This window comes from Mauremys reevesii, linkage group 6 (assembly GCF_016161935.1).
Source record: "Mauremys reevesii isolate NIE-2019 linkage group 6, ASM1616193v1, whole genome shotgun sequence".
Classification (NCBI taxonomy): Eukaryota; Metazoa; Chordata; order Testudines; family Geoemydidae; genus Mauremys; species Mauremys reevesii.
Genome location: NC_052628.1, coordinates 114,694,086 through 114,717,335, shown reverse-complemented (window position 1 = coordinate 114,717,335; position 23,250 = coordinate 114,694,086). Strand labels below are relative to the sequence as shown.

Below are 23,250 nucleotides of genomic sequence, written 5' to 3'. Positions count from 1 at the left end.
ATAAGCAAATACAATTAAGCTTTCAGTGTATTAACAGTATCTTGAGAAAATGTCAACTTCTGCACTCCTCAGGAGTTATTTTTAAAACGTTAAACATGTTTGTATACATGAACTATATGTGTAAGTGCAACCTGTTTGTTATGATTTTAATCGACTAGAAAACCAATTATATATATATAGAAAAAGTCATGCAAAAAAGAGAAACGTAAAGCAAAATTGTTATAAATAAAAGAAGAGGTACGGGAACGAATTACACAATTCTAGGTTCTAATATATATAAAGTTCATATTGAATTATGATAAATGTCCTGTGCCTCTGAGCCGTCTAGATGATTCAGAAGTTATGACCACATTTTTTAAATGGTTTTATTACAAGCCGTTTTCCTAAGGGCAGTATTTTTAAAGTTATTTTTATGAACAACATTTATAATAAATATTTACATATTCAGTTTACAGAAATATATAGTTTAACAAACATTCCAGCCAATCACATTCAAATGAAGATGTAAGAATATCAGAATGTATATGTTTTGTTGTTAGAACACCCTTTTGAAGGTATGTATGGGCATGCCTGAGAAAGAAAAAATAAATAGGCAGAATGTAGAAAAGAAGATAAGAAAATAATCACAAAAAAGGAAATATTATTAGATAGAGCTAATCTATTAGTCCATTCAGAGTTGGTCAGCACCACAAAGTACTGCAGGTTTATATGCGAGCTGGTGAAGTACTAATGGCTGCTGATGGTTAGCCCTATGGAAAGTTTTCTGCTGTTGGTCCGCATATATGAGCTATTAGATCTACTCATAGTTGTGCAGTTTACTGGCTCTCAGAAAGGTATTGTGACGTTGCACTCCATATGCTTATAAATGTGAATATGATGTAACTGGAATATGCTTTATGCAAAAGGTCTCTTGTAAGGTATCATTACAAAACTTACAATCTATTGAGTGTGTTCATCCTGCTTCTTTGCATGTATTGTTTCTGTATCTGGAGTTAGGAGAATAAGATATAAACTTGTATTACTGATGTAAACATACTAAGTGGAAGCCATTAAGGGTGCTTCAGAATCAGTTAGCTGTAAATGGCTCTGTTTACTTGCACCCCTTCCTGGGTATATGTGGGCCAGCCCAGGAAGAATGGAGGCTGTGGTCTCACAGGACATGTGACTAAGTCACATGATGCTGGAATCCATCTTAAATCTGGTACTTTTCCATTTAGAAGGAGGGGTGGGGAGCCAGAGAGACAAAAGATTCCCGCCTTGTGCCAAAGCTATAAAGGGGGTGGAGCAGGACAAAGGGGCTGCCAGTCATGAGACAGCCCCTGCTTACCATCTGAGATGTCGGCTGGAACTAACAAGGACTGTACCAGGGGAAGGGATTGGGCCCAGAGTAGGAAGGAGTCTAGTCTGTGAAAGAAGCTTATTGGAACATCTCTGAGGGTGAGATTTTATCTGTAATCAGTTTCTTAATGATTAGGCTTAGACTTGCATGTTTTGTTTTATTTTGCTTTGTAACGTACTTTATTCTGTCTGTTATTACTTGAAACCACTTAAATCCTACTTTTTATACTTAATAAAATCACTTCTGTTTATTAATAAACCCAGAGAAAGTGATTTATACCTGTGGGAGCAAACAGCTGTGCATGTCTCTCTATCAGTGTTATAAAGGGTGGACAATTTATGAGTTTACCCTGTATAAGCTTTATACAGAGTAAAACGGATTTATTTGGGGTTTGGATCCCATTGGGAGCTGGGTGTCTGGATGCTGGAGAGGTAACCTGCTGAGCTATTTTTGGTTAAAGTCTGTTGCTTTTGGGGCATGGCCCAGAACCTGAGTCTGTGTTGCAGCAAGCTAGCGTGTCTGGCTCAATAAGGCAGGGTTCTGGATTCCCAGGCTGGCAGGGAAAATGGGCTCAGAGGTAATTTCAGTACATCAGGTGACAGTCCCAAGGGGGTCTCTGTGACCAAACCCATCACAGGTATATTTTGCAAATGTTGTTAACTCTGTAAGGCAGTGGTTCTCAAACTTTTGTACTGGTGACTCCTTTCACATAGCAGGTCTCTGTGTGCTACCCCCCCTTATATAAAAAAGTGGTTTTAATTTATATTTAACACCATTATAAATGCTGAAGGCAAAGCAGGGTTTAGGTTGGAGGCTGACAGCTTGCAACCCCATGTAATAACCTTGCGACCCCCTGAGGGGTCCCGACTCCCAGTTTGAGAACCTCTGCTGTAAGGGAATCAGTACTTGCTATGATCTGGGCCTTTCATGTAGTCCGTATAATCTGTTGCCTGTCAAAATGGCATTAAGTGACCACTGAAGCGCCGTAATGGAAAGCCCAGACAGTTGGGAGGTATTGCCTAGATTAGAACACAACTAGAATTCAAAGGGGTTTGTCACAGTTGTGAGCAGAGATAATTCTTTTGCGTTCCCCAGCTAATCCTGGGCAGTAGGTTTTCATGACAGCATGTACAGGAGACTCAGTCAGATCCCAGTGTATATGGTGGATAATATTAAACTGAAGTGCCCTAGTATGATGGTTCATCAAGTTATCATAGAAAACGTATTTTTAAAATTACCCATCTGCATATGATATAGTCATTCTGAATCATTGTCAGAAAGACCCTTCAGACTTGTGTTGGGTTCTAGGGAGTTGTGTGATGCCCTAGAGGTTTGCCTAATTGATTTAGTATAGAACAGACTGGATGGTTTTCGGGAGCTGTTTTACATTTTTGCTTTACTGTAATAAAGAAGCTTATGTCAGTCTGATGTTCAGGCAAGTCAAACTCATGCTGAAGCTGTATAAAAGTCTTCCTTATGGTATTGTTCAGAACATCACGCAGAATACAAATGCCATGATTTAGTTTACCCTGGCAAAACTGAAATAGAAATTTACTAACCCTGGAAAAAATTACTCCTCTATTCTGTACCATGATGATAGTGGGGAAAAAATAGTTTATTGACCTGTCAAAAGAAAATTACTTGTCCTGGGCAAGTAGCCCAGGAGAATTTTCGAATGCTAGCCACTTATACCAGATTGTATAAACAGTAATATTATGAGGTGCTTCTGTAATACACACAATACATTAATTAATAAATAATTAATAATTAATAAAACACTCTGGATCTTCAGAAGAAGCTTAAGCCACCGTGCAGCTAGAGGGGTCTAAGAGAGACTATTTGGAGTATTTTTCTGAGTTCATATTTTCTCTCTATGGTCAAAGAAGTGTCTGTGTGTTCGGGCAAATTAACTCAGCTAGCTAGGAGGTAGTGGACATGAGAAGCTTGCTTTAGTGGTACTACAGGTTTAGTGAACATCCAGTTGCAGACATTTACAAAACTTTTCTTAAACATTACATTTATCTCCAGACTTCTTCTCCTTGTCCAGATCTATTCTGCCCCCAACAATCTTCTTTTCACTGAACTTTTTGAAACTTTGCACTTTTAGAGAGAGTTAAGGGATTGACTCTGTGTACACAAATTTGCAGAGGGACAATAGGGTTGAGGTCTGTTATTTCTCACCTCTATATATTATTTATTTATTTATTTATTTAAAAACATTTTTGCTGTTAACAAGCATCTCTGGAGACACAAATCCACAGTTTGAAAACTGCAAAACTAAGCATCTCTGATGGTATCTTCTGGGCCGAGTACTGAGTTCCATTGGGTAGATAGAAAGATTAACCTGAATAATCTATACAGAAGCCCCTGGAGCCCCAAAGGATTGGGTCCCTAATCCATGAGCTATTGGAGCTCATTTACAAAACTTTTCTTAAACATTATATGACTATATTGTCTCATATGATAGAATTAGAATTTATAATCCCTATTCCATGATGAGATATCTTTGATCTATAATGTGTCTTAATTAAAACTATCTTTAGATAGGATTTTTTCCTCAAAAAGCATTTTATCAAAAAAACTGATTTAAATAAAAAAATCCGATTTAAATTTATTTTTTTAAAATCATTGATTTTTATTCACCCTGCTTCGGAGAGAAAGGGGCTCCTTTCCCCACAGTCTCTGGTGACACTGCCCATTCTGACAGCTCTCTTGAACTTCTATCTTACCTACCAGTTCTCTGAGTTTGTTAAAGTCAGTTTTTTTGAAGTCCTTGTTCATATTCTGCTATTCTCACTCCTTTCTTTCCTTAATTCATTAAATCTATTGTTTTATGGTCTCTTTAACCCAGATTGCCGTCAATCTTCAGATTGGTAACCAATCCTTCCTTGTTAGTCAGAATTAAGTCTAAAATGTCTGTGCCCCTGGTTACCTCCTCCACCTTCTGAAACAAAAAGTAATACAACTCTATGGATTAATTGTGTAACATGACTGGTTTGCACAATATGATTTAAATGTGAAACTCATAAACATTATTAACTGGATTTGTGCCAACTAGTCTCATTTAGCAATGTCTACATAATGCCATGTTGCTTGTGCTGTGATGTTCAGTTCATTCCCATTTCTCCCAGTTTTCTTAGTCTGGGCTGTTTATAATTGGCCAAAGTTTTGCTTCAAACCAAGGTATGATATGGGACTTGATTTCAATTCAAAGGAATCAATTTAAAGTTTCATCTATTTATTAAACTCTAAATGCTGCCTTCCGCGTGCACTGAGATGATCTACAAACTAAATTTTTGGCATTTTTTTGTATTTATTTTCTTTAAGCTGCAACAAATAGTTCAGTCCCAGATGTCTGTGCCACTTGCCATGCTAATGCCACGTGTCAGCAAAAAGAAGGCAAAAACGTCTGCATCTGTAACTATGGATTTGTGGGTAATGGGAGGACTCATTGTCAAGGTAGGCTATGATTTATGAATGTGTGCAGTTGCTAACAATCTACGGTCTGTTACTGCGCAGCAAGGGTGTAAATTTACAATGCTCTAGCTTGCCCCACACTAAGGCCTGGTCTACACTGCGGCGGGGGGCGATCGATCTAAGGGTATGTCTACACTACAAGAGTAGTTCGATTCAACTTAATTCAAATTTGTGGAATCGACCTTACGAAGTCGAATTTGTGTATCCACACTAAGGACAGTAATTCGACTTTGTGATTCCACACTAACGGGGCCAGCGTCGACTTTGGAAGCGGTGCACTGTGGGAAGCTATCCCACAGTTCCCGCAGTCCCCGCTGCCCATTGGAATGCTGGGTAGAGCCCCCAATGCCTGCTGGGGGAAAAAATGTGTCGAGGGTGGTTTTGGGTAACTGTCATCATTGAACCGTCAATCACGCCCTCCCTCCCTCCCTGAAAGCGCCTGCAGGCAATCTGTTCGTGCACTTTTCTGGTCAGTGACAGCGCAGACGTCACAGCACTGCGAGCATGGAGCCCGCTGCAGTTATGGCCGTTTTCACCTCCTCGCACCTTATCGTCCACCTCTTCCACAGTCAGCTGCTGAGAAATCGGGCTACTTTTCAATGGTGCTGCAAGCACTGGTGGACCATAGGGGACGTTTTACCAACATCAACGTCGGGTGGCCAGGCAAGGTTCATGACGCGTGTTTTCAGGAACTGTGGTCTGTTTAGACACCGCAGGAAGGTAGTTTCTTCCCGGACCACAAAATAACTGTTGGGGATGTGCAGATGCCTATAGTGATCCTCAGGGACCCAGCCTACCCGCTAATGCCCTGGCTCATGAAGCCCTATACAGGCGCCTTGGACAGCGACAAGGAACTCTTCAAGGAGCAGCGAGCAGCGTGACCTGTGACTGTTCAGTTTCTTTACAGAGAAGCTGAACCTGCCCCTGTTTCTTTACCCAGTTACTGTTGACTAGCCTCTGCAGTTACATACCCCGTTCACCCCGTTTCCCCCACTTCCAACACACGTGTAAAAATAAAATACATGTTCCATTGTTACTTAAGAAAGGTTTATTTATTAATGACTTTGTGTTAAAGGGTTGAAACTGGGACGCAGACTGTGCTGGGTAGGGTGTGCGGTAATGTAAAGACCGCCTCTGAACTCGAGGAATGACAGGCTCCTGCTCCTAGAGCGGTCCGCAGTGCCGGACTGGTTGTTTCAACGGAGCCTGCCATCCCTCCTTTTTGGGATTCTGTGTGCGGGGGCTATGTGACCTTGTGGCGGAGGAGGACGGATACAGATTCCTCTGCTGCGTGACTCAGCGGTCCAGGACAAGGACCGCTGCATAAGATCTGTAACCGCCCTCCTCCGCTACAAAGTCACATCCCCCCCACCCACACAGAACCTGGAAACCACCTCCCATACCGACCAGGGTGCCTACTGACTGCACTGTGTGTGTGACCTGCTGCTGATCCTGCCCCCGTGTCTGTATCCTGGTAAAGGTGACTGTCCTGTCCAATTACCAATCCCCTTCCCCCCCTTCAAACACAGTCTCCTCTAAAAGAACATGACGGAAACAGTAATTAACAGAAAAGTATTTTTTATTATCAACTAGCCAGTTAGGGGATGAAACTGGGACGGGGGCTTTGGTGAGGTGGTAAGGAAGGGACTTCTCAAAATTTAGGGTATGAGAGCTTTTGGGTACTTGAGCACTGTGCTGGGGTGCAGTGACAGTTTTCACGGCCCCTGGCGCCCCTCCTTCTGGTTATTTTGGGTGAGGGGGGTATGGGACTTTGTGGCGGGGGAGGGCGGTTGCAGATACACTGCAGGGGGGCTCTGTCCTCCTGCCTGCGGTCCTGCAGAACATGCACAAGGCGCCAGAGCGTGTCCGTTTGCTCCCTCATTAGTCCAAGCAGCGTTTGAGTCGCCTGCTTGTCTTCCTCACGCCACCTCTCCTCCCGTTCGCTGTGTGAGCGCTGGTACAGAGAGAGGGTCTCCCTCCACTGGCTCTGCTGGTCCGCCTCGTCTCGGGAGCAGCCCATAAGTTCAGCGAACATCTCGTCCCGTGTCTTTTTCTTTTGCCGCCTAATCTTTGCCAGCCTCTGTGAGGGGGATGCTGTGGCAGGTCTGGAGACAGTCGAAGCTGTGTGATGGGAAAAAGGGAGTGAATTCCTTGCAAAGATACATTTTTGCGAACAATGAACACAGTCTAGTCTGTGTCTGTGAACAAGAGCATGCACAGCACCTATCTTGTGCGCAGTCCTGCTGCAGGCAATCCGGAAAGCATAAACTCTGCCCCTGTTCCACCCCATGGCAGTGTCCCCCGACCCTTGGAATTCCGGGTTGAGATCCCATTGCCTGATGGTGCAAATTTCATTGTCGCGGGTGGTTCTGGGTACATGTAGTCACTCATTCCTTCCTCCGGGAAAGCAACGGCAGACAATCATTTCGAGCCCGTTTTCCCTGGATTACCCTGGCAGACGCCATAGCGTGGCAACCATGGAGCCTGTTTTGCCTTTTGTCACTGTCACCGTATGTGTACTAGATGCCGCGGACAGAGGCGATTCAGCGGCGCTACACAGCCGCATTCATTTGCTTTTGCATGACAGCAGAGATGGTTATCAGCCATACTGTACCATCTACCATGCCATTGTAAATTGGCAAGGTGATGATGGTTACCAGCCGTATTGCATTATACCTTCTGCTGCTGTCATAGGTGTCCCTGGCCGAGATCAGCCGGGGGCGCAAAAGACAAAACTGGGAATGACTCCCCGAGTCAATCCCTCCTTTATGGTATCTAAAAATAGAATAATTCCTGCATAGAATATGGGGCTAGTGTAGTAGAGATCCAGTGTTTCAGAGAACCAGAGAGCACAGCCGCTCCATGTCAGATTATGCAGGAATGATGAGCTGCATGGCATTCACAGGGGGTGCTCCTGCAACAACCCCACCTGTTGCTTCCCTCCTCCCCCAGCCTTCCCGGGCTACCGTTGCAGTGTCCCCTGATTTGTGTGCTGAAGTAATACATAATGCAGGAATAAGAAACAGTGACTTGTTACTGAAATGAAATGAGGGGAAGGCAGCCTCCAGCTGCTATGATTGTCCAGACAGGACATTAAGCAGTGTGGGGGAGAGGAAAACAGCATCCTGCTGCTATGACAGTCCAGGCAGTACAGAATCTTTTCTTTACACATGAAGGGCGGGGGCTGATGGAGCTCAGCCCCCTGATGCTATGATGAAGACAGTTAGCAGACTGTCTACTTATGGGTTGATGACGAGGACGGGTACCAGTCGTATTGCACTACACCATCTACAGCAAGGCTGATGATGATGACGACGGATATCAGTCTTACTGCACCATCAGCCACCCATAAGGCGTGGGGGGGGGAGAGGATGCTACAGTACAGTGCCGCAGCATCGCGTCTACCAGCAGCATTCAGTACACATAGGGTGACATTTAAAAGAGTCAAGAGATGATTTTTTTTCCATTTCCTTCTGGGGGTGGGGGATGGGGGTACATTGACGAGCTATGCCCTGAACCGCTGCGGACAATGTGTTTGACCGTACAGGTATTGGGAGATCAGCCAAGAATGCAAATGCTTTTCGGAGACTGCAGGAACTGTGGGATACCTTGCGTCCTCAGTCCCCCCTCCCTCCATGAGCGTCCATTTGATTCTTTGGCTTTCCGTTACGCTTGTCACGCAGCAGCGTGCTGAGTCTCTGCTACGCCGTCTGTCCGGAGATTTTTTTAAAATACTTTGGACCAGGCGTAACACTACAGTAATACCCCTAATTAGATGCAGGAGTCTCCAAGCGAGATCACCCTGAGGACAGTCACTGAAGGAGATAGAGAGCGCATGCTGCGTGAAAGCCGGCACAAACCAGGGGCCTATGCAGCCGTGCTCGGGGAGGCAATGCTCCCTGAGTACCTCATGAAAGCCTGGCGCGGAAAGGTGTGCTACCACGGAGCACCCAATAAGGCAGCTCTCCGCAGGAACCTCCTGCGGAGGCTTTTCGATTACCTCCAGGAGAGCTTCGTGGAGATCTCCCAGGAGGATTTCTGTTCTATCCCCATATATAGAGAGACCTCCTTTTCACATAGTTCAGATTCCTGTTCCATTAATTATTAACAGTTTACATGTTTTAAGCACTTACCGACTGATCCTACCCCTGATTCAGGGTCCGGGTTAACGGCCGGGAAGGGTTGGTAGGGGCTCTCCATGAGGGTGATGAAGAGATCCTGGCTGTCGGGAAAACCAGCGTTCTAAGCGCTGTCGCCTGCCTTGTCCTCCACAAACCCTTCCTCATCTTCCCCGTCCGCGAACATCGCCGAGGAACTGGCCGTCGACACTATCCCATCGTCAGAGTCCACAGTCACTGGTGGGGCAGTGGTGGCAGGCTCCGGAGCGTCCGTTTGCCGCTTTGGTCTTCTGGTAGCCTTGTCTCAGGTCCTTGATTTTCAGGCGGCACTGCGTTGCATCCCGGCTGGATCCTCTGTCTGTCATGGCTTTGGAGACCTTCTCGTAGGTCTTTGCATTCCGTTTTTTGGAGCGCAGCTCCGAAAGCACAGACTCCTCGCCCCACACACCGAGCAGATCCAAGACTTCCCGGTCAGTCTATGCTGGGGCCCTCTTTCTATTCAGAGATTGCCTGGACTTCTCTGCTGGAGAGCTCTGCATCGTTGCTGGTGCTGCTGAGCTCGCCCCGATGTTCAACCAGGAAATGAGATTCAAACTGGCCAGACAGGAAAAGGAATTCAAATTTTCCCGGGGCTTTTCCTGTGTGGCTGATCAGAACATCCAAGCTCGGACTGCTGTCCAGAGCGTCAACAGAGTGGTGCAGTGTGGGATAGCTCCCGGAGCTACTAAGGTCGATTTCCGTCCACACCTAGCCTAATTCGACATGGCCATGTCGAATTTAGCGCTACTCCCCTCGTCGGGGAGGAGTACAGAATTCGAACTAAAGAGCCCTCTATGTCGAATTAAATGGCTTCCTGGTGTGGACGGGTGCACAGTTAATTCGAATTAACGCTGCTAAATTCGAATTAAAGTCCTAGTGTGGACCAGGCCTAAGTTACACAACTTCAGCTACATGAATAACGTAGCTGAAGTCGACATACTTAGATCTACTTACCGCAGTGTCTTCAATGTGGTAAGTTGACGGCTGACGCTCTCCCGTCGACTTCGCCTGCACCTCTCGCTCCAGTGGAGTAGCGGAGTCGACAGGAGAGCACTCAGCAGTTGATTTATTGTGTCTAGACTAGACGCGATAAATCAACCCCTGCTGGATCGATCGCTGCTCATTGATCCAATGGGTAATGTAGATATGCCCTAAGTGGCTGAGTGGACTCTGCTACAAGGCACTAATGTTCTGCAGTGTACTTTGGCATACTGCTGTGCAGTCAGAGTGCACTGGGGAACTTTCTGTGTGTGACAGCATGGTCTACAAGGCCAGTTAATGTGCAGCAGGCTAAAGCGCTATAGGTTTAAACTCTGGGTTGCCAAACACGAACAGACAGTGTAGACAAGTCCTTACCAAAATATTTGGTCCTGGATGATGACACCAAGTTCTTAGAATAAGAATTATGTTCATACCAGACAGTCGCTCCAAAACCAAGAATGCCGACAGATTCTTTTTTCAAATCTGTTAACAATGGCAGGGGTGGGGAATGTTGGGTTGGATTTCATCAATTGCATTTAAAAGAAGTGATGATTTGTAGCCAGTAAACTATCAAAACAAATACTGGTGATAGTGCGTTTACCTCGTTTTTTAAATTCTAAGACGTTTGACTTTGAGACTGTCAACTTAAACTTGATCCAAAATCTGTTTTGGGGGCAGAAAATCACAAAACCTAATGACATTATAAATGTTTACATGATTGTTTTAAAAAAATATAATTTCGGTGGAAATTTAAAAACAAATACTCCCATTCATCATTAGCATCCCAATCATTACTTCACTGAGAACCGGAAAATAAAACTGACTATAAACAAAATTGAGATGGAGTTTACTGATTTTCCAGTTCTCTCATCTTGGATGATAATTTTTAAAATTCTTCCAGTTCTAATATTCATAGGTAGTGTTAATAACTTATGTTATTTTTTTCCAATATATAATTATTAAGTTGGCACTGTCTCTTTAATATTTGCAGTGTTGTAGCTGTGTTGGTCTCAGGATGTTAGAGAGACAAGGTTGGTAGGATAATATATTTTATTGGACCAACTTCTGTTGGTGAAGGAGACAAGCTTTTGATCTGTACAGACCTGAAGAAGAGCTCTGTGCAGCTCGAAAGCTTGTCTCTCTTCACAACAGAAGTTGGGCCAATAAAAGATATTACCTTGCCCACCTTGGCTCCCTTTTAATATTGTGTATCACACGTGGATGGAGCAGTAAGTGAACCGGTGATGTCCAGTGACAATGACAATAGCCTGTATTAGAACAACAGATGCAAAGTACTGTAGCTGGTGGGTGATTATTTACAGAGTTAACAAATTAGAAAAAAACATGGTAAGGAGAAGTGTGACTGGTTGACAGTGACAGATTTGATTTGATTTTTAATCTCTGACGTGTTTTGAATATACCAACAGATAAAGATGAATGCCAGATTGGAGCGAGCAAGATCTGTGGCGAGCATACATCATGCCACAATACACATGGAAGTTTTTACTGCATTTGTCTTGAAGGATACCATCCCTCTAACAACAACAAGATATTTATTCCCAATGATGGCACGTATTGTACAGGTACATACAACAAGTAGGATCACATGCTAGGGATCAGGGACTTCGTAATCTATTTTCTGTGACAAACATGGCTGTTTCTTTGCAATCACATTAAGTTTTTATTTTTGAAAGTACATAAAAGCAATTATTGGACACCTGCACCTAATGTACATCCCAAACTTGCAAAAACTTGCAACCATATCTAGCTCTCATTACTGCGAAGTTAGTCCTATTATGTTTTCTGCTGTCTTCCACTCGTTCTGTTAATGTGAATTATTGGTATAAAGCTTGGTTTGTACAACAGCCGTACTGGCAAAATGACACCAGAAATTAAGACAAGAGGGTGATAGTCCTTCTTTCCACTTCCCTATTTTGACTTGCATGTCAGTTTATTATTTTTTTGTTTACTGTGGAATATTCTCCTTCAGCTGAAGGGTGGACTTCCATGGCACAATGACTGTTCAGGTTTAATTGATCAAAAATACGGATACTACTGGGTATTTCCTGGTCAGTAGCATGAAGTAGACTGGAGACGATAATGTCTGTTTGCCATGTAGTAACTAAAAACTGACAGTAAAGTTATAGATTTTTGTGTGTAAGAACCCAATCTTCTATGGTGGTGAGCACCTTCTGGAAGTTAATAAGCCCCTGCATCTCCCCGTGAGGCTAGCGGGAGTTGAGGGCGCCTTACACCTTCTAGGATATGCTTGGTACATTGCAAGATTGGGCCCTAAAAATAAAACCACTTAAAGATTGTAACATCTGGGTTTCTAGATATAGATGAGTGCCAGCTCTCAGGTCTGTGTGGTGTCGGGGGACGATGTGTGAACATTGTTGGAAGCTACAAATGCTACTGTATGGAAGGATATAGACCAGAAAATGGAACCGAATTTTTTCATCCAGCTGGGAACACTGTTTCATGCAAAGGTGAGAGCCTATGGATGTTATTCATGCTAACAGATACAATCAGATCCATCACGATATCACGGTTCCTGCACTGACCTACAGTTCTGAATTTCCTGGGTTGTAGCCCTCTATGTGTTACCTTTTTGTTTTTGCAAATTTAGCATGTCTCATTGATGCTTGGATGATAAGGTTGACGATGGCTATAGATCGCTATAGGCTCTCAGCAGTGGTTTGAGTGTGCAAGGTTGGTGAAGTGAAATATGCCAGGAAGGTGATATAGTTAGTTTCTGAGTAAAGAAGAAATCTGCCCCATCCTATTTGCATAATCAGATTGCCTCAAGGGGAAAGGAAGAGCGGGATAAATAGCTGGTGAATAAGATCAAGTGAATAAAATAAGCCTAGGAAAGAGGAATAAAATAATAAATTAGCCATTTGATAACATATTGTGCTGTATGCAAGAAGAAACTACACTGGGTTTATTTGGGTTTTTTTGGCCATAAAAAGAAATTAATCTGAACTTGAAATAAATGCTTCTTTGTCTTCCCTATTCTTTTTTTCTCCAGTATCAATTAAAATTGCAGCTCCATATCTGAGAGAGAGACAACACTAGCAATCCTCAAGATAGCTGTCATGCACACATGTATCCAAGGTGGAGTGAACAGCTAGTGATTATGGTTCTCTCGTTTACATAGTACTGCAAAAATTTGGCAGTTAAGTGTACACTTGTAATATATTGAGTTAGGCTGAAATTTCCTACTTGAGTGTTTCAAGTTAGGCACCTCAATAAGTCGCCTAATTTTCAGAAGTGCTGATCACCTGCATATCTCATTGACTTCACTGGCACCCTGTCTGAATAACTTAAATAAATTAATTGACTATATACGGTTTTTTTAAAGCAGTACATATATTCCTCATATTCTAATAGTAGACTGTCTCACAGGAAAGCAGGGTCACTCAGAAGACTGTAACAAAGAAATATAGCCACTACAGGAAAGTTGGGCCAATGAGCTTTCATTGAAGGGCATGTCATTTAACCTCAGCCTTTCTACAATAAAGCTTCCACCCTTAACAAATGCTGCTTCCTTTGTCACATGCCTGGGAAACCACAGCCGCTCAGTACTTTTATTTTTGTGGTTGATTATTCCTTGATGGATGTTTAATACTTGCTCTGGCAATATTAAAAACATAAATCAGCCAGGTATATTGTGGACCTGAAATTTCTACACCCACCCCCCACCCCCAAGGATAGTTCTGTTATCTCTACAACAAAACCAACCTCCAGACAAGATCCAATGACTGGAAGTTGAAGCTGGGCAAATTGAGACTAGAAACAAGGTGCAGTTTTTAACTGTGAGGGTAGCTAACTATTGAAACCATTTACCAAGGGTTGTGGTGGATTCTCCATTGCTGGAAACTTATAAATTGGGGTTGGATGTTTTATCTAAAAGCTGTGCTGTAGTTCAAACAGGAATTATTTCAGGCAAGTTCTATGGCTACCGTTATACAGGAGGTCAGACTCTATGATGGCGGTGGTCACTTCTGACCTTAGAGTCTGTGTACCACCCAGTACCTCACCCGTGGCATAGTTGATGGCCCAAAACCTGCATTCGTAAAGACACATCTCGATAACTGAATCAGAGCTTTTCCATTCGGTGGCCCACCCATTCTGTGAGCCCCAGCTTCCTTTTCCTCCTCTACTGATACCTCCGGTTCCACACCATCCTCAAGATTCACTGGTTCTGTGGTGGTAGTGTCCGCTTCAGCTCCTCAGAAAAGGGACAGAGATGTTGATTGAGTTCTTCACTTCTTCTGCGGCACCCGTTAATTTGTACCTTGATTCTGAAGTTTGCAAGGCAATGAAGGGGCCTACTGATAAATCTGATGACCTCTGGCCAAATTTATATCATTCTGAATGCTCTCTTCACTCCAGGTGCCCAAGAGGGCCTTGATCTCCTCTTGAGACTGTGCGCATCAGATTCCTTCCACCAACTTTTCCCTGAAAAGTGATAACTAACTAGGGCTCATTTCAGGAAACGGAAGCATGACCATCAGAGGAAATTCAAGGTTCATTGACCCACCCTGTTTAGTTACTGTGATAGTTGTAATTGTGTAATATAACATGCATTCCTTAGTACTCAGATACCACATTCTGATCTAACAAAATAGTAAGAGACTAAAGATTTCCGGCTTCATAAGTGGAATAACTTGGAAAATAGAGTGAAACCAGCTTAAAATGACAATACATGGCCCCAGGCAGATTCTTTTTTAAATCTATGCTTTTGCAGCAATTGTGTTCTTTCGTTTGCCTGCAGAAATTAGCTGTGGCCCTCTAGAGATCACGCATGGACACATCATAGGGAACTACACCTCTGTGATGGGGAGTGAAGTTCATTATGAGTGTGAAGACGGGTTTTACAGCGAAGGGGGAAACGTATCTGTTTGCACCGAAGATGAAGTCTGGGAACCCTCTGTCTTAAGCTGTAAAGGTGAGATGGACTCCACAGGTTTGCAATCCTTCCTTGACTAAAGGAAAAAAAAAATACTGTATGTGAATGACAACAGAGCAATGCACCACCTAGAATGACAAAATGTTTTCCTCCTCAAGAGTTGTCTGGTCTTGAAAAAGCATGATCAATTATTCCTTTTCCTGATCTGTATGTGACTATTTCTGAACTTGAAACTGTTGACAAGGCTAGCCTAAGAAGTTATGAAGTTAGCTCCCACCTGTAACATGTAATATGCAATGCAGCTGTGAATTATTGTCTAGATGTTCGAGGAGCAGCTCATGCTAGCGTACTCTTGTGGCTCACATTTGTGGGTCTGTATCAGTGGCATGTTTGTTTAACTGCAATTATGGAAATAAAAGGGCCATCACGGCCGTTAACATACAGTGATATTGAGCAATGAAGCTGGCCCTGCATTCACATTTTAACACATTGAGCACTGTGCTTCTGTGGTCTATAGCTCAGAAAGTATTCAGGATTTCTGTGGCATTTTGCATACATGCATCGCAAATAGTATTTTCCACAGACAAGAACATCAATTGAGAAGGTGTCATTGACTTAATGGGAAGCCATCAGTTTTTCTTAAGATATGTGATGGCTTCTTCTAGGCATCCCTGGAGCTCTTAATAGAGTGTCAGGCCATCTGTGATCTCCCCCCATAGCTCCACCGTCTCCAGGACGGAAAAAGACTATGAGCAACCTCCTACAAAAGATTTCTGTTGGGACTAAGCTGTCATCAGATCCTGTTAACAAATGGCATTTCATGTAGCTCACTAACCTTTCCATTTGGCATTGGTGACAGAATAACCAGCTCCATCAGATTTCACACTAAAACATCATTACTTACTAATGCAGAATTCTGTATTTCCTGGGATAACTTGGGCATCCTTTCATTGGGTATGTGAAACTTGAAGTGCTCATTGGCAGCAGGTAGGAGAAAGCAGAAGGCTCAGTTCCTAAAAAGTCAGTTAATGTAGGTGAGATTTTTACCTCACAACAGCAGATTTCAATTTCTGATCTGTGGTTTTTTTTCTGGGACAACTTGTTGGTGTTTTAGGAATAAATATGCTTTGTAATGTGGCTAGAAAAGGTTAGGTATAAGCACCGAAGGTAATTTAAGGGACAGAAAAAGAGCTCCAGGAAACTGAAGATAAAATTGTTCTTGATTGTTATAAGTAACAAAATGTGAGGCAATGGTATCACATGGGAAATCTGTAATCACGGTCAGAATTTTTTTTCAAAGAAAAGAAAAGCATGGCATACACTGGTCCTGTATTACAATCTACTCAAAGAAATCCCCATTTATGGGAGGCAGCTCTAGTGAAAAGCCAGTGCATTTGGCATTTTTAACACAGTTGAACTGTGTTTTTGACCCATCTGGTATCTTGCTTCCAGTCTCAAGTCTTTTTTTTTCCAGTTGCTTGAGTCTAACAGAAGTCCAGCTCAGGGTTGGGGTTAACACCTGATGATCAGTTGAAATGAGATTAGCGCTACAGCAACTGAGAGCTAACCTCTGAGAACCTGAATAAGAGATAAAATTGAATATCTTCAGGATATATTTTAAGGCCCCGATCCTGCAATGAAGCTCTGCGCTGGTGCTCTCCTGCCACCCACAAAGTGCTCATAGCCAGGTTGGAGCCTAAAGGAATAAATAGTAAATGTAAATAAATAAATGTAACTCTCTGCAAAATGTACTTATTACTCCTATTAACATATCCCAGCTGAGCTCCTTCTCGCTTCCTCAGAATATGGTTTTATCCAGTACATTTCTGACATGTCTCCTGCCCTCTCCAAAATAAATTGTTTTCCGTTTCGTCTATCCATGGAATACAAACATGTGGTGTCCATTTCTTGAAAAAAGCTAGTTTCACTAGCAAGAGCTGCCTTCTCCGGACATAATTGTTCAAAATCTGAAAAGATGAACTATTTCCCCTTTTTATTGCAATTATCCCTTCCTGAGCTGCCAGTAAGAATTTTTTTCTTAGACAAATCAGCAAGTCTGTGAATAGCAGCCCTGGCTTCTTCCTTATTAGCAATGGAGCCATTTAAAACATTCTTTAGGCCTTTAAAACTCCACTGGTGACTCTTTTACCATATCAAGTATAAAATGTTTCCCCAACTGTTTGCAATCTGTTCCTGCTCAGGAAGACCAACAATACACACATTTTATTCCAAAACTGGATTTCAAAGTATTTTCATATGATGACTTCACAGTGGGTGTTAGTTCAACTTTGCCAGATCTCACACCAGGCTGTGATCTCATGCTGCTGCTGCTGTTATTATTTTATTATTAATTATTTGTATTACTGTAATGTCTAGGAGCCCTAGTCATGGACCAGTACTCTGTTGTGCAAGGTGCTGTACAAATACAGAACCAAGTTTCACATCAGGATATTTTAAATGGCACAGGTCCTTTGTTCTTTTCTGATTTAAACAGGTGGATGAGAATGTAATTTGTCTTGGAAGCCTATAACTTCCCTTTGGATTTAATGATCAGGATTGATTTGAAATTACAGCATAGTTCTGTGAGGGTAGGGGGCATTTTTGTGCATGATAGTAGTGTCCAGGAATAAGTGAGGACAGTCTCTTACACTCTAACAGATGGAAACCTAAATATGGTAGTGCACCCTCCCCCCCCCCTTTTTTTTTTAAGGCTTACACTAAAAACAAATTAGTGCTGGGCATTGGATCAAAGAGATGGACTCTTTTGTGCCACCTTCTGCTGTATTTTATGCCTTTGTGTAATGCAGATTCAGTACAATGGAGTTGTTTTACACTTCAAACAATGTGTAGCAGAGCATGTTTTTATAAATGTGAACTCATTTAGATTCTTGTTTTAAATGGAAAGTCCTCATGCTGTAGCCATGAACCTCTTATGTTCTCACATTTCTAATGTCCTCATGTGTTTTTTCTCCCACCCCCCCACCCCCTTGTCTATCTTGCTTGTAGCTGTGGATTGTGGAGTCCCACCTTCTGTCCTGAATGCATATTCAGATCCTGTAAGGAGGACCACCTATGGAAATGAAGTTGCTTATAATTGCCGGCATGGTTATGTTATTGAAAGTGGTAACCAGACTGCAGTTTGTAATGCCAAAGGACAATGGGAAGGTGCTGATCTGGTGTGCAAAGGTAAAGGAAATTATAGATACAGATTTCTGATGATGAAAATTATTTCAGAAATAACCAGCAATAGCGGTCACCACTTAGAGGCGATCAATGAGAATTCCCCATTGCCTGGTAGAGAATTTCACCTACAGGCTCTAGCAGCATTTACAGGACACTCACAACATAAAAGCCATAAGTTAAATAGTTTTCTTATGTGTATTGTTAATAAGACCATAAAATATAAAAACTAAATGACTTTAAAAACTGTCACTTTCTCAACTGGTGTAAATCTCTGTAGCTCCATAAAGCTACACTGATTTACACCATTTTAGGATCTGGCACTATGGCCCAGTTTTTTTAAAGGTATTTAGGTGTTGCTGCGCTCAGTATCACAACTGCTAATGGAATTAGGAGCCTACATCTCATTATCAAAAGGATTTAGGTACTTAAGGGTCTAAATCTACTATCAATGTAATTTAGACTCCTAAGTTTCTAGGTCCTTTTTGAAAATGAGATATAGGCTCCCAAATAGGTTAAGTTTTGCAAAGCTGAGCACAGCAGTGCCTAAATACCATTAACATCTGGGCCTAAATCTACTTTTGCTACTGTTCTTTGTTTCCTTTTTTTTTGTATTTTGTTTGCTTGGTAATGAAACTAGGTTAGTCTGTTTCACTTTCTGATTCTTTGTCACCTAAACAGTGTTGTTTTTGTTTGGATTTGCTAAAGTTAAATATTTAAAATAAACTCTATTTTAGTGGAAGATGCAGGAAAATATTTTTGTGGCTTAATACAAACTAAGGATCTGATGTGGCTTAGAGCCAGATCTTGCAACTGCTTATGTATGTGAGTAAAGTTACTCATGTGAGTAGTCCCATTGACTTATATAGGTCTGTTCATGTGAGTGAAGCTATGTTCATGTCTAAGAATTTGCAAGATCTTGTTGTAAACCAGGAATTACTTTGGTATCCTATCACCTCCACCCATCACTCTGTTAATGGGAAGCACCCTGCCTCTCTCTAGCCAATCCTGGCTCCCCTTACGCTATGTCTTCACTGTTAACACCCTCTCCCCATCCCCCCTCTCGATAGCTATCTCGATGTCAAACCCTACTGGAGGTAGACAAGGCACATAGTTTAAACTTGGTGTAGCTAGCTGAGGTCATGAACTTGAGTAGCTGCATCAAGATAAAACTGTGCTTTGTCACCACTAGGATTTTACATTGCGACGAGTCGTTCAGTGTAAGAATACACCTCTTTGCCATTTGAGATGTAGCCTTAGGGTACATCTGCTTTGGAATAAAAGACTAAAAATTGCTATGTAGACGTTCAGCCTCGGGCCAGAGTCTGGGCTCTGGGTCCTTCCTCTCATGTCTATGCAGCAGTTTTACAGCCCTGTTGCCAGGAAGCCCAAGTCAGCTGATCCTGGCTAGCTGTGGATGTTTAATTGCTGTGTAGACACATCCTCAGAGGCTCTAAAATTGACCAATAGCAGCCCTCCTAAGTAGGCTGCCACGTGGAAGGTTTTGCAACTCCAGCCTGGGGTTATTGCTCACTCTTCTGGACCATCCCCACAACCTGACACTGATGCTGATACTGTTTAGAAATTAAAGCGTTACTATCGCTTACGATCCTTTTAAAAGCCACAGGTCTAGACTGTTGTCAGCTGCTAACAGTAACTCGTGAGCATTTTATTATTCATTATTTGACATAAACCATAAAGCCCTTTGTTTTTTGTGAATGGAGGGATGTGGCCTGTCAAGTTCATATTAAGGCGAAAAACAAGTGTAAGTAAAAAAGAATTCCAGTTCAGAGCCACTCAGAAGGGCTTTATTAACTCTTATTATTAACTGATATTCCCTTATGCTTAATTATCATCTTTACTCAATCTTTAATTTGGCACAGTTGCACTCTCCTAATCACTACAATATTGATATCTCATGGAACTGATTCTGCATGGCTAATTCTTCTGTTCTTTGGTATCACGTTTAGTCTATGCATGAATGTACTTAGCCAGTATTTCAGTCTGACTGTCTAAAAGTGCCTCTGTTTTGGGAATCTGCTTCAATATCTTTGTTTTAATTCAGGGTTCAGATCCCTAAAAAGCATTTGATTGATTACATAGACAGAAAACGCCACTCTCATCTCTACATTTCAGTCTTGCTGGAGATGGCGGATAACTTGGGGAAGAGGGGTGGCTTGAGGCAAGGCTTTCTGATAGTTCCTCCTGTCCAAAACCTCACTTAGTCTTTTAAAAAAAGTCAGTGTCACATATCACTCTGCTTCAATAACGTAGTCTCAAACTGAAGGCTCTGAGGTTGAACATTTTGCTTATAATTCAGTAGTTCTGGAAGAGAAGCTTTTTTAAGACAATATATATCTTCAAGTCAGTGGCACTGCTATGGGTACCCGCATGGCCCCTCAGTATGCCAACATCTTTATGGCTGACTTAGAACAACGCTTCCTTAACTCTCGTTCCCTAACACCCCTACTCTACTTGCGCTACATTGATGACATCTTCATCATCTGGACTCATGGAAAAGAAGCCCTCGAGGAATTCCACCGAGATTTTAACAATTTCCATCCCACCATCAACCTCAGCCTAGACCAATCCACACAAGCGGTCCATTTCCTAGACACTACTGTGCTAATAAACGATGGTCACATAAATACCACCCTATACCGGAAACCCACTGACCGCTATACTTACTTACATGCCTCCAGCTTCCATCTCGGACACACCACACGATCCATTGTCTACAGCCAAGCTCTAAGATACAACCGTATTTGCTCCAATCCCTCGGACAGAGATAAACACCTACAAGATCTCTATCAAGCATTCTTAAACCTACAATACCCACCTGCTGAAGTGAAAAAACAGATTGACAGAGCCAGAAGAGTACCCAGAAGCCACCTACTACAGGACAGGCCTAAAAAAGAAAATAACAGAACACCACTAGCCATCACCTACAGCCCCCAACTAAAACCTCTCCAGCGCATCATCAAAGATTTACAACCTATCCTTAAAGATGATCCCTCACTCTCACAGATCTTGGGAGACAGGCCAGTCCTCGCTTATAGACAGCCTCCCAACCTGAAGCAAATACTCACCAGCAACCGCACACCATACAACATAAACACTAACCCAGGAACCTATCCTTGCAATAAAGCCCGATGCCAGCTCTGTCCACATATCCATTCAAGTGACACCATCACAGGACCTAATCACAACAGACACACCATCAGGGGCTCGTACACCTGCATGGCTACACTTACAAATTTGCAGCGCTGCAGCAGGGTGTGAAAACACACCCTCTGCAGCGCTGCAAATTGCGGCGCTACAAAGCGCCAGTGTAGTCAAAGCCCCAGCGCTGGGAGCCGCGCTCCCAGCGCTGTCCATTATTCCCCACAGGGAGGTGGAGTACGGACAGCGCTGGGAGAGTTTTCTCCCAGCGCTGGCGCTTTGACTACACTTAGCGCTTCAAAGCGCTGCCGCGGCAGCGCTTTGAAGTTTAAGTGTAGCCATAGCCCATAGATCCTTACTTGTTAATGGGTTATGCTGTGCTTCTCACCTTCCCCTGTTATTCCATCATGGGATAGGTTTTTTTTCTTTACTATCTATTTATTTAGGAGGTATCAACAGGTTTACAAATCCTTGGCCAGGTAAATATCAGAAACAAAACAGTAATCATTACAACAGTGAGCTTTTCTTTAGAGAGACATTACACAGGAATATAGTCATCACATCAGCTCTCTCTCTCTCGCTCTCTTTAACAAGGTGTTGTTTTACAAAATGAGCATCATTACAACACCTGTGTCCTGTCATTTCTAGTCCATTGTGGAGTATTGAATTGCTACTTATTATGTGTATTGCAATTGCACCTAGGAGCCCTAACTGAGGATTAGGGCCCAGTGTGCTCGGAACAATACAAACTAAATTCCTGCATCCCAAATGCTGATGCTGTTATTTGTCTGTATCTGTACAGCACCAAGCACAGAGAGTTCCTGGTCCTGGGACTCTTAAGCGCTATGGTAATACAAACAAATAATGATAATTAGGGTTGTCAAGTGATTAAAAATATGAATTGTGATTGATTGTGCTGTTAAACAATAATAGAATACTATTTAGTTAATTTTTTTATGTTTTCTACATTTTCAAATGTATTGATTTTCAATTGCAGCTCAGAATACAAAGTGTACAGTGCTCATTTTATATTTATTTTTATTACAAATATTTGCACTGTAAAAAACAAAAGAAATAGTATTTTTCAGTTCACCTAATACAAGTACCGTAGTGCAATCTCTTTATCATGAAAGCTGTATTTATAAATGTAGAATTATGTACAAAAAATAACTGCATTCAAAATAAAACAATGTAAAACTTTAGAGCCTACACGTCCACTCATTCCTACTTCTTGGTCAGCCAGTCACTTAGACAAAGAAGTTTGGTTACAATTTGCAGGAGATAATGCTGCCCGCTTCTTGTTTACAATGTCACCTGAAAGTGAGAACTGGTGTTCGCATTGCACTGTTGTAGCCGCCGTCACAAGATATTTACGTGTCACATGCGCTAAAGATTCATATGTCCCTTCATGCTTCGACGACCATTCCAGAGGACATGTGTTTATGCCAATGACGGGTTCTGCTTGATAACGATCCAAAGCAGCACGGACCGACGCATGTTCATTTTCATCATCTGAGTTAAAAGACATCAGCAGAAGGTTGATTTTCTTTTTTCTTGGTTTGGGTTCTGTAGTTTCTGCATCAGAGTGTTGCTCTTTTAAGACTTCTGAAATCATGCTCCACACCTCGTCCCTCTCAGATTTTGGACGACACTTCAGATTCTTAAACCTTGGGTTGAGTGCTGCAGGTGTTTTTAGAAATCTTGCATTGGTACCTTCTTTGTGTTTTGTCAAATCTGCTGTGAACATAGGTGCTGACTTCCCCTCTTTCCAGTGCGTGCTCGACCCCCCGCCTCTGCCCCTGGCCCCGCCCCCACTCCACCTCTCCCACGAGGCCCCGCCCCATCCCCACCTCTTCCCCGCCTCCTCCCCTGAGCACGCCACGTTCCCGCTCCTCCCCCTTCCTCCCAGAGCATGCTAACGCTGCCAAACAGCTGTTTGGCAGCAGCTGGGAAGGAAACCCTGAGAGGTAGGCGGAGAAGCGGGGATGTGATGTGCTCAGGGGAGGAGGAGGAGGAGGTGGGGCGGGAGGGGGGGTGAG

At 42.8% G+C, this 23,250-nt stretch overlaps 1 protein-coding gene across 7 annotated transcripts in view; it reads left to right on the top strand.

Moving 5' to 3' along the window:
• Nucleotides 1-23,250, top strand: part of SUSD1 (sushi domain containing 1) — a 90,174-nt gene that overhangs the window by 4,547 nt on the left and 62,377 nt on the right. For all 7 annotated transcript variants that reach the window (XR_005600331.1, XR_005600330.1, XM_039544279.1 and 4 more), the window contains exons 2-6: nt 4,667-4,798; nt 11,382-11,537; nt 12,291-12,443; nt 14,735-14,908; nt 17,876-18,055. Coding sequence is in view for 5 of the 7 variants with exons in the window: in XM_039544279.1 (XP_039400213.1) it covers nt 4,667-4,798; nt 11,382-11,537; nt 12,291-12,443; nt 14,735-14,908; nt 17,876-18,055 (795 nt within the window). In the remaining 2 variants the exon portion in view is untranslated. The remainder of the gene's footprint in view (nt 1-4,666; nt 4,799-11,381; nt 11,538-12,290; nt 12,444-14,734; nt 14,909-17,875; nt 18,056-23,250) is intronic.